The 12,058-nt window shown below is 39.3% G+C and overlaps 1 protein-coding gene across 1 annotated transcript in view; it reads right to left on the bottom strand.

Annotated features, from left to right (window-relative positions):
* Positions 1–2,735: 2,735 nt before the first annotated feature.
* Positions 2,736–12,058, bottom strand: part of GSAP (gamma-secretase activating protein) — a gene marked incomplete at both ends in the record, with an annotated part of 101,003 nt that continues 91,680 nt past the window's right edge. Inside the window, 5 exon segments of the mRNA XM_080701053.1 lie at positions 2,736–2,827; positions 3,211–3,310; positions 3,557–3,658; positions 5,349–5,410; positions 6,162–6,281. Of these exon segments, the coding sequence (XP_080557179.1) occupies positions 2,736–2,827; positions 3,211–3,310; positions 3,557–3,658; positions 5,349–5,410; positions 6,162–6,281 (476 nt within the window).

The following is a 12,058-nucleotide window of genomic DNA, read 5'->3' on the forward strand; positions in this document are numbered from 1 at the left end:
CTTTTAGTAAAGACAAAACAAATACATCCCACATCCTCATTTTCAAAAGAGCTGGGCGTGGTGTTGCATTCCTACAGTCCTAGTACTTGGGAGACAGATGGGAGGGTTACAGGTTTAAAGCCAGCCTCAGCAACTTAGTGAGACTTTGTTTCCAAGTAAAAAATAGGGTGGGGGCAGGGAGAGATGTATGTAGCCCAGAGGTAGAAGGACCCTGGGTTCCATCCCTACTACCACACACACACACACCTTTGACTTACTATGCTGTAAAATTACAATGCACCAATAAATTATGAAAAAAATGTAATGATGGTTAAAAAAAAGGAAATATCCCAAGTATTCCAAAGAAAACTTACTTTTTTTGAAGAAGTAGCACTTGAAGGTCATTTTGGTAAATATAAATCATGTAAAAAGCAGAAGTGAAGCTTGTCATTTCTGAAGTAATGGTATGCTTTTTTTTTTACAAGAGTCCTTTTGCTACAAAAATATTTATACCCTAATTTATCTTCTTTATAAATCCAAATTTCATGATATCTGCAAATAAAACTGACTTTAAACTCTTATAAGATTTTTCAAAATATCAAAAACACTATACTTACAACTTTGCGAGTGAATGGAAAGAACTGAAAATAAGACTAGTTCTACATAATTTTATTGCATTTTACTCATGTATTTGCCTAATTCTGACATACTTTATTATATACAAGGATACACAAGTACGTTTGAAACCTGTTCTTATACTCACTAGTATAATGAAACTACATATTTTGTACTGGTAAGAGTTATAAATTTTATTCCACAACTCTCTGGGAGTGAGAATTATCCTTTATTTTGCTAGATGGAATATTCTGTTCCAAGCACTTACCCTGCCAAATTGGAGGGAAATTTAATCTCATTTTCATTCTGTAAGCCCCGAATCTAACCTAATTGCTTTGCAAAGTCATTATAAAGCAATTACTTGGGAGTGCCTTTGGTAAGTAATGCTGCTTCAGCCATGTGGTTAATTCAAAAAAATTACTACATACTTAAAATGCCTGTGTTATAGGAATTAGTAACTTCTATGGGAATTCAAGAAATATGTACATAACAAGTTTAAACAAAAGAATGGGAACATTTTTTTAAATCACAAAGGGATGGTTGTTTAACTATTACAGCATGCACTCTTGATGGAGAGAAGGCAGGTGCCACCGTGTGCTGGAATGGCCTGGATCACATTCAAATGGAATGTTTTATCTGGCCCTTAGTTTATTTTTATTGGTGCATCACAATTATACAGAACGGTGGGTTTCACTGTGTCATATTCACACATGCATAAAAACAGTTTGATCGGTTTTGCTCTCCACTACACCCCATCTCCCCTTCTCCTCACCACCTCCTTCTATCCTTACTCATGTAGGGCATTTGAGCATACGGAGACCATTCGGGTTGTGCCTTTCCTCACAATGGCCCCAGATTCCATTGGGCGTATTGTAAACAGAGGAGCATCCTTTGGGTCCTCTGTTTTGATCACACTCCTATCTGGCCTATAAGTACGAAGCTTTTAACAGGCAAATACCAGGTAAGAGAAATAGCCCAAGCAACCTTGGAAATAAAAGTTGTGTTCAAGGCCTAGTGAGCTGGCCTACCTGTAACAAAACGTTCATATTGTATAGGGTCAGGATTCAGGAGAACTCACTGTCGAGATTTTATTCTTTAATAAATGAAAGTTATTGAGGGATTATAGGCAGAGTGACAGGATCAAACTAATGCTTATCTCAAATATGTAGCTGATCGATCCAACTTTAGGAAGTGACAATCCCACATGAAAAACTAAAGCAGGAAATCAAAGAAAAATGGATAGAAGGAATCAGCTGACATGGCTCCAAGATTCTGAGTCTTTGTGACCATCAAGTATCTGAACAGAAAGGGAAATTCTATAGTAGAGGGCAATTTTGAGAGCACAATGGTGACCTTAAAAATTGAATTATTGTACTAGCTAGTGATATTTAGAGTCATTAAAGTTTCACAAGTACGATGAAGGCAGCAGCCCTCATGGAGAGAGGGAATCAAAAGGTTATAGGCTGACCCCAGGAAGCAAGTGCACTTATGTGTCAGAATGAAATCACTGTAGGAAAAAGAAAACTAGAAAATGGTACACCCAGTTAGGTGTCACGGAAGCCTCTGGGAGAACATGTTCATGGACTCGAGATTTCTAGTTCAAATTGAAAGGCTAAGTTCAAAAACACAGGCCAGAGCTTTAAGTATTTGGATCTTTTAATACTAAATCAAATTTGTATAATATATAAAAAATTTAAATATGCTCCCATCTGAACTACCACATGGACAACTTCTAATCTACTGTATGTACAAATTACTGTATATTATAAAAAAAATTTTAAATCTCCATTCCAAGTAAAATTCTTATGCAACGTTTAGTTGTTCTGATTATTTTCAATGACACATCTAGTTTTTGCTGTTCTAAGCACTGTTCCATATATTTTAAAAGTATGTTTTATTTCAAAGTACTTTAGAAACTCACTTTTGGCCTTTTAAGGCACTAGGAAGAGCACTGTTTATGATCCTTTGTTACTTCTTTATGCTCAACTGATCACTGGTTGTTCAAAATTGGAATGAGATGCAGAAGGTTCAAACATTCTCATTTTTTAACAATTTTAAATCTTATTAAAGAAGTCTCAAAAGTGTAAGGTTAATGAGTTAAGATAAAAATATTGGAAACATGTCCAATTGCATTTTCTCTTTTATAAGCCTAAAAGCATTGTGGTATGCTTCAGAGCTGCTTCCTGTACAAATTCGGCATCCACATTGTCATGTCCTTCAAAATCATACACAGCTGGAGGAAAAAACAGAATATGTATATTACTCTAGAGTCATGGAATATTTATAACTTTGTTCCTATAGCTCATTGGAATCATAATTATTTTATATTTAGTAAAACACAATATTCTGAGAATATGTGGTTAAATTTAATTAAACTTCAGCACCCAGAAAGAGCATTCCCACCAACCAAAGAGTCCTTAAATCCCTTAAACCAAATAAAACTTCAAAGGTGATTATTCCTTTGCCAATTCAGGCAGCGAATTGTATATTGCTCTTGAAAATCAGTTACAGTAAGGACGTACTTGTAAAGGATGTTTTGGGAAGGCAGCAAGGCACAGAAGTGAACCGGGAATGACTAACATGTCAAGGGAAAACTATAGGAATGAAAGGAAATACCTTGATTGGAGGACTCTAAATCGGTCAGAATTTCAATGAAGTAGTTCAGAGGCAGAAACTCTACACTGAATGATGACCTGTTGATCATAGAATTCCGAGGCTAAAAGGGAAACCACTTCTGTATCAGTTGATTCTCCAAAACAAGCTCAAATTTAAGCCCACTAAATACTGTGTCATGTGATTCGCTATTACCATGAACTATGTTATGGTGTAGGGCTATAATGCACCAATAAAAATATAAACAACAAAGGCAAGAAGAACTGCAATTGCTGCCCACATGGATGTGCCAAACTGGGTGGAAAGGACCCAAAAACTATCCAGTGGCTGGGCTTTCTCACAAACTCACCTGTTTCTTCCAGTACTGAAGCAGTCGTGCCACATGGCTTCTTGCAATGATGTTGGAACTCACCGGATGATCCCAAAGTCGACAGATCTTCTGGCCAATGGGCTTTGTGCAAATTTGAAAATAGAGAATATGTCTCACAGTGCATTAAATATACTGTATATGTGTTCATAATTTAAAAAGAATTATAACAAAGTAGCTATTCTAAAAGGCCATTTATGATTAGTGATCCTTGGATAAAGGCCATGTTCCTTTGAGGTATTCTTCAGGGTTTTGAATGGATATTCTCCTCAAATGCTACCTTGGAGAAAGCAGTGTATACATTGATGCTGCCAAATCCTTTTGCTGAAATGGAGTTTATCTGCTATTCTTCAAAAACTGGAGACATCACTGGACGTGGTGGCCCATGCTTGTAATCCCAGAATTTGGGAGCCTGAGACAGAAGGATTATGGTTTGAGGACAGCCTCCGCTACTTAGGCCTTTTGCAACTCAGTGAGGCCCTGTTTCAAGATAAAGAATAAAAAGTAGGGCTGGGGGTTGGGGGGTGGTGGCTCGGAGGTAGAATACCCCTGGGTTCCATCCCCAGTACAAAACAAAACAAAACAAAAACAAACATACAAAAAAAAAACTGGAGACATGCATGCCAACCCTAGTGATTTTTTTTGTGTGTGTGTGGTACTGGTGTTCCTGGAAGCCCTTCTCCCTCCAGGCTACACTCCCAGCCCTACTTTATACTTTTTATTTTTGGAAACAGGGTCTCTTAAGCCAGTGCGGCTGGCCTTGAACCTGCGCGATCCTCCTGTCTCCGCCTTTCAAGTGTGGGAATTCCAAGTGTGCGCCACCACACCCAGCAACCCTAGTGAGATTTTAACAGCAAACTAAAGCTTGTAGCTTGTAGGCATTTTTATATAAATTACCGTCTCTGCTGTGGTCTTGCCTAGAAGATTTTAATACCCTAAAAGTCTGAGGCAAAAAAAAAAAGTCAAATTTGAAGACCAAAATGAATGTTTAGCCACGTTCCCCAGGGAGACCAGGCCATGGAAAAAAATCCTTTGTTCTCTACACTTGCCTTGGCTTCAGTAAGCCTGTGAGGGGGAGGGAGTGCTACAAAGAAAGAATATGAGGTCCGGGAAAGCAACGGACATCCCTTCAGGGAGTACAGTGCCAGGGGTACAAGTGCTCGAGTTACATAACACTGGACAAGAGTAGACCCAGCTCTTAAGGTCAGGAAGTTTGCAAAGTCAGAGACTCAGAAGCCCTGGCTGTGGAATTTTCTACTTTCTTAGTATTTCTGACTCTCAGAGCTTTTGTAAGGGATATCAGCCATTAAAAAAAAGGTGTGCCATGATAACATTAGCCCTTCATATTTTTCATTCTTCTTTTGACCCGGGAATGTTATCCTGTAGGCAGAAATGTGGTAAGAGGAAGTACAGTCCCAGAACCTTCCGACCTCACCTGTATTTAAATTCCTTATCAGTTCAAATGCCAAAAGCACCTGTTTCCCCTCTCGCCCCTACTCAGACTCAGATGTAAATATTAGTGTGGTTTCCTAAGAGAAGAACATGGCTAGCTGGTCTCAGTGGGCTGTGCCAACACAGCGCAGAGCCAGAGAAGAGAGTGCATTATGAGCCCCAAGGGAAAAGATGGAGGTGGGATGGATGGGGTTTCTTGGAAAGGTCTGAAAACTGAAACAATTCAACTGACTTTAGCCAAAAGCAAGTAAACACTCTACTTGCAAGAAGAAACTGAAGGAGAGTTGTGCCAAGACTTGAGGAAAAATCAAATTTGGATTACCGGAGGAAGCCGCATAATGATGCTGAATTTCAGTTTTTCATTTTTCTCAGTATTGTCCAGATCTACAAGAAAGTTGGAGATCGGCAAAGAAGACAAATATCCGCTTTAATACACTGGCAAGTTCTTAAGACTCAAGTTGTCCGTCCTAATAATATGTATTCCAACGTTGTATTTTCAGGCTGCCAGACACAAGGCAATTCTATTGACTGACTTAAAACAGAAGGTGCTCTGAGGAATGGCAAATGCTTTACTACATATTATGAAATCTATCTACTAACATACCACAACTGAGTGATTATACTACAGCCCTCCTTTTAAAGTCCAATTCATATAAGTGCTGGATCTCTCACTGAATTCTTACATTTCAAGTCTTACTTTGAGGTGACAGAGTTAGTCAGCCAAGAATAAGCCATTGCGTGCTACTCTGAGAAACAAGCCTACGGTCTCCCAGCTCCAGTGCCCTCATGTACAGAAAAAGAGTCAAATAGCTGTGTGTAGGTTGAGAAGTCTGGTAGGACCTGTTGAAGGGATAAGGCATTTTAAAGTGCCCAAAGGATGACTCCAAGAAATGGATATTACTCAACAGGACTAGTTTTACTTGTGGGACTCAGTGCAAAATGAAAGTGAGGATTGCATGTTCAGGTATTAGAAATTTGAGATTACCACAGAATAATAATCAAGTAATAATAATCAAGCATGGGATCTTCTGAGTGTAGCCAGGCCCCATGAACCTGCACAACTCACACACCCAGGGAGTCAGCCCTGGTGGAGCCCAGGCTGGACTAGCAGTCTGGCACCGTCAGGGCTTCTTACCTTTCATGAGCCTGGTGACTGCTGTCTCAGTGAGAAGCAACACTCCATTATCAATGTAATGCAGCAGGTTGTGCAAAGGAAGACAGTGAACCCCGAGGATTGTATGCAGAGTGTGGAAACCTAGGATAAGTGATCATAAAGTAGACAATCAGCATCTTCAGCTTTCTAAAAGGAATAAATGAGTTCATATTAATGAAGCATTTAGCTCAGTGCTTGATTCCTTACAGACAAGGTCCAAGTCTCCTTCTTGGTATTATCACAAAACTCAGTATTGTTTTACTTAGCAATGAGGTCTGGGTATAAAAGTGCCCAATAGGTGGGGATTTGTCTTTGCATCTTCTCTTAAGCAAAATAAGGGCAAAGCTTACTTAGTGAAAAATTATGGTTTAATATGTTTGTAATTAAGCAAGATAGCAAAAGAGAATAAGCTGGACAGGAGGGTGCACACTTGTAATCCTGATGTTGGGAAGCTGAGAAAGGAGGATTATATGTTTAAGGAAAATGAGGTCACCACCAGCTAGTGAGTCCCTCTACAATTTAGCAAGAGCTTGCTTCAAAATAAAAAAATAAGCATCTTGCCTCACAGCACCAGGCTGCAGAGAAGAAAGGAACTCAGAACAGAGCTCAAAACCAGAAAAGAAATACACCAGCCTCACGGCCGAGGGCGCAACAGCAGAACCATATTGCCAGCAGCAGTGGCAAGTTCACCACGCCCAGGACAGCTCCAGATCAGCACACTCAACAACCCACCAGGCTCCAGAAAAGAAAGGTAAACATGGAGCTGAAGTGAGCAGCTGCAGATCATTCGGGTGTAATTCAGCAGTTTTTTTAGCGCAAAGAATGTCTAAAACTCCCAGTGGCCAACCTCATCACGCCCTCCAGGAACTCAGAACAGAACTCAAAACCAGAAAAGAAATGCACCAGTCTCATGCCTACCGAGGGTGTGGCAGCAGCGCCATATTGCCAGAGGCAGCAGTGAGTTCACTGAACCCATGATAGCTCCAGATCAGTGCACTCAATAACTGTAAGTGAAATTGCGTCCCCCCTAAAGGAGAAATCCCAGTACTGGACCCCCAGGGACTTGCGCAGCTTTGATAATCTCCCTGGGTCTGAGATTTTGCAGTCCAACCCAGTGAAAGAGTAGTGGTGGCAGAGATACCACACTCTAGTCACAGCTTCCCATGGGAAAACATCAAGCCTGGCACCCCCATGGTCCTGCGCAGCCTCAAATAACTCCCTGGGTCTGAGACTTTGCAATACAACCCAGTAAAGGAGTAGTGGTGACTGAGATTACCACAGACTCAAGATCCAGAGCACCCTAAGTGAAGTTGTAGTGACCCAGGGAAGAACCCAGAGAAAGCACAAATTTCTGAAATCATGGGAAAGAGGAATAACAGTGGAGCAATGAATGCCCACAACGTCAGAACCTGGTAACACAGAAATTCAGAGATCTCCAGAATATCAAATCAGGAATATAATTGTAGAAATAATTCAGGACCTTCTAAAAGAATTTAGAGTTTAAAAGAAATAAAGGATGCAATCATTGAATTAAAGGCCTCAATTCAAAGTATAAACAATTGATTAGACCACATGGAGAATAGAATCTCACTCCTAGAAGAAGATCACTCCAAAAACCAACACATAGTTTGTAACTTAGAAAAATAAATCCAACAGCAGGAATTTGACATTGAAGAAATATAGGCCCATTTTAAGAGAGCTAACCTAAGAATAATTGGAATAGAGGAAGGAAAAGAAGGTGAAACCGAAGGGATCAATAATCTCTTCAAGGAAGTAATAGCAGAAAATTTTCTAAACATAGAGCAAGAGGTTGACACACAGGTCCAGGAAACTTATGGAACTCCCTTCAGACAGGATCAGAGAAGAGGTTTCCATGCCACATAATTGTCAAAATGACCAATGTGGAAGCCAAGCAGACAATCTTAAAGGCAACAAAAACAAAAGGCCAAGTGACATTCAGAGGCAAACCAATTAGAATCACTCCAGACTTCCCAAACCAAGTTATGAAAGCCAGAAGGGCTTGGAGTAACATATTCCAAACTCTGAAAGAAAACAATTTCCAGATACTACAGGACTTCCGGGAAGATGGCGACCGAGAAAAGCGGGGCTTAAGAGTCCCGCTAACAACAAATATCTATTACCACAAAATCAGCGCCTTTCAAAGCCAGAAAACAACATCACCAGAGAAACAAAAAAAATCACCAGGCTCCAGAGAGAAAGCGGACTGAGAACAGAGCCACAGAGGAGATCCTCACGCCTGAGGACGCGGCTTCACGCCCGAGGACGCGGCAGCAGCGCCATACTACCAGAGGCACCGGCGAATTCACCGGACGGCTATAGCAAGCCGAGGGGAGCCGCTGTGGAACAGCCAGGCGGGATTTCTCGGCGCAGAGGACATCTAAAGCTCCCAGTGTCTGAGCTCAGCACACGCTGCAGGGATTCAGAGTGGAAATCAAAACCAAGAAAAAAAAAAAAAAACGCCAGCCCAACAGCCGAGGGCGTAGCAGCGGCGCCATATTGCCACCGGCGGCAGCAGCACCGAATTCACTACAGCTACATCTGCGTACTCAAGAACAGTGAGTCAAATTGTGGGCCACAGAGGAGAAACCCTAGTACTGTGCTCCCTGGGACTTGACCCAGCGGGGGAGGGTCGGTGGCAGAGATATCACACCATGGGAGAATGTGCAACCTGGCACCCCCCACAGTCTAAAGCAGCCTCTATCGACTCTCTGGGTCGGAGACTCTGTGATACAACCCAGTAAAGGAGTAGTGGGGTCTGAGATACTACTGACTTGAGATCCAGAACACCTTAAGTGAAGTCATAGTGACCCAAGGGAAGAACCCAGAGAAGGCACAAACATCCGAAATCATGGGAAAGAGGAATAATACTGGAGCAACGAATGCTCACAACCCCACCACATCAGAACCCGATAAAACAGAAAATCAGAGATTTCTAGAAGATCAAATCAGGAAAATAACTGTAGAAATAATAGAGGTGCTTCGAAAAGAACTCAGAGAGAGCCAAAAAGAGATAAAGGATGCAATTAATGAAGTAAAGGCCTCAATTCAAAGCACAAACAACCGATTAGAACACATGGAGAACAGAATCTCGCTCTTAGAAGATGATCATTCCAAAAATGAACGCATAGTTTCTAATCTAGGAAAAAATATCCAACAGCAGGAATCTGACATTGAAGAAATATGGGCCCATTTTAAGAGAGCTAACCTAAGAATAATTGGAATAGAGGAGGGAAAAGAAAGTGAAACCAAAGGGATCAACAATCTCTTCAAGGAAGTAATAGCAGAAAATTTTTCAGACATAGAGCAAGAGGTCGATACGCAGGTCCAGGAAACTTATAGAACCCCCTTTAGACAGGATCGGAGAAGAGGATCCCCACGCCACAAAATTGTCAAAATGACCAATGTGGAAGCCAAGCAGAGAATCTTAAAGGCAACAAAAGCAAAGGGCCAAGTGACATTCAGAGGCAAACCAATTAGAATCACTCCAGACTTCCCAAACCAAGTTATGAGAGCCAGAAGGGCTTGGAGTAACATATTCCCAATTTTGAAAGAAAACAACTTCCAGCCAAAAATTTCCTACCCAGCAAAACTTTCTTTCAAATTAGATGGAGAAATAAGAAGCTTCCATGACAAACAGAAACTGAAGGAATTTATGTCTTCAAAACCAGCACTAGAGAAAATACTCAAAGAGATTAACTACAAAGAAGAAATAGGTAACACACACCAGAACCAGAGAAACAAGATTTTCCATCCAACAGACAACTAAGATTGGTTATCTGTGGAGATTCACTATTTATGTTAGTCTGTTACCTATCTCTAAAGGGTATTGTTTGCCTTTATTGTTGTTAATTTTTAGGATTTCTAGTTGGAATATTAATATACCTTCAGATATAGCATTTGGAAATATTTTATCCCATTCTATTAGTAACTGTTAACTCTGTTTACATTGTCTTTGGATATACAATATGTTTTTTATTTTTTAGGGAGTTTGTATACTCTTCTGTTGCCTGTGCCATTGAAATCATAACCAAGAAATCACTGCCAATTTCAATGTTGTGAGGTTTTATGACCCAGATTTTCTCCTAAAAGTTTATAGTCTTAAGATTTATATTTAGGTCTTTTATCTATTTTGAGTTAATATTTGTATATGGGATTAGGTAAGGGTCCAATTTTATTCTTTTCCATGTAATTATTATTTTTCAACAATATTTAGTTAAAAGATTATTATTTCTACCACCAAATGTTCGTGGAAACCTTGTCAAAAATAACTTGACAATATAGGGAAGAATTTAGGCCTAGGCTTTTATTTAACTACAATGGTTTATATATCTGCCTTTAGAATAGTACTACACTGTTTCAATTATTGTAGCTTTATATGGTTTGAAATCAGAAAATATATATCTTCTAGCTTTGTTCTTTTTCAAGATCGTTGTGGGTACCTAGAGTCCATATTCCATATTAGGATAGATTTTTTTTTCTGAAAAATAAATATATAAATATATGATAGTTTCACCTAAAAAATAGAAAAAAATAGATTCTCTGGTAAGAAAGAAAGCAAAAAGAAATATTGAAATGTTATCTTTAAGTCATCAAAAGCTTGGTATCAGACAAATGAAACTGTTATGTGATATTATCATTTTTAATTTGGGATAAATTGCTATAATACTAGATGTCAACTACTAAGCCAAGCATAGGAGGGGGGGATAGGGAGAGAACGGGGTGGGGATTGGGTGGGGGCTGACTGGGCAATGTGTGCATGTATGTCTACAAAAGTATGTATCCCACTATGATGTATGAATACAATGCACCTATTAAAAATAAATATGGAGAGAAAAAAAAAGATCAGGTAGGAACCACAAAAAAATAAAAAATTAAAAAAAATAAAAAAAATAAAAAATAAAAATAAAAAAGTGTATACTACAAAAAAAGAAAAAAGAAAACAATTTCCAGCCAAAAATTTTCTACCCAGAAAAACTATCTATCAAATTAGATGGGGAAGTAAGAAGCTTCCATGACAAACAGAAACTGAAGGAATTTATGTCTTCAAAACCAGCACTAGAGAAAATACTCAAAGAGATTAACTACAAAGAAGAAATAGGTAATACACACCAGAACCAAAGAAACAAGATTTTCCATCCAGCAGATAACTAAGTGAAGAAGAATAAACAGTATTTCAAACAGAAATAAAATCTTAACATGTTAGGAATTAAAAATTATCTCTCAATAATCACACTGAATGTAAATGGTCTCAACTCCCCAATAAAAAGACATAAAGTGGCAAAATGGATTAAAAAACCAGAATCCATCTATCTACTGCTTACAAGAAACACACCTTACAAGTAAAGATAGGAACAAACTAAAGGTAAAGGGCTGGAGCAAGGTAATTCATGCTAACAGAACTCGAAGGTAAGCAGGAGTAGCAACTATGATATGAGACAAGTTAGACTCCAAACCCAAACCTATGTCCGGGCGTGGTGGCACATGCTTGTAATCCCCGCACTTGGGAGGCAGAGACAGGAGGATTGCGCTGGTTTGAAACCAGCCATGCTGGCTTAAGAGACCCTGTTTCCTGTTTTATTATATAAAAATATAAAAAAATAGGTCTGGGAGTGTAGCCCAGAGGTAGAAGGCCTTCCAGGAACCCCAGTACCACAAAAAAAAAAAAAAAAAAAAAAACAAACAATATTAGAATAGACAAAGAAGGTCAGATTTTACTGGTAAAAGGAATAATCCAGCAAGAGGAAATAATAATCAACATCTATGCCCCAAGCATAGGCGCTGCTACTTTCGTAAATCAAACTCTTTGTGACATGATGTCACATATAAATCCCAATACAATAATACTGGGAGACTTCAAC

This window comes from Muscardinus avellanarius (genome assembly GCF_963383645.1).
Source record: "Muscardinus avellanarius genome assembly, chromosome: 9".
In the NCBI taxonomy this organism is placed as follows: domain Eukaryota; kingdom Metazoa; phylum Chordata; class Mammalia; order Rodentia; family Gliridae; genus Muscardinus; species Muscardinus avellanarius.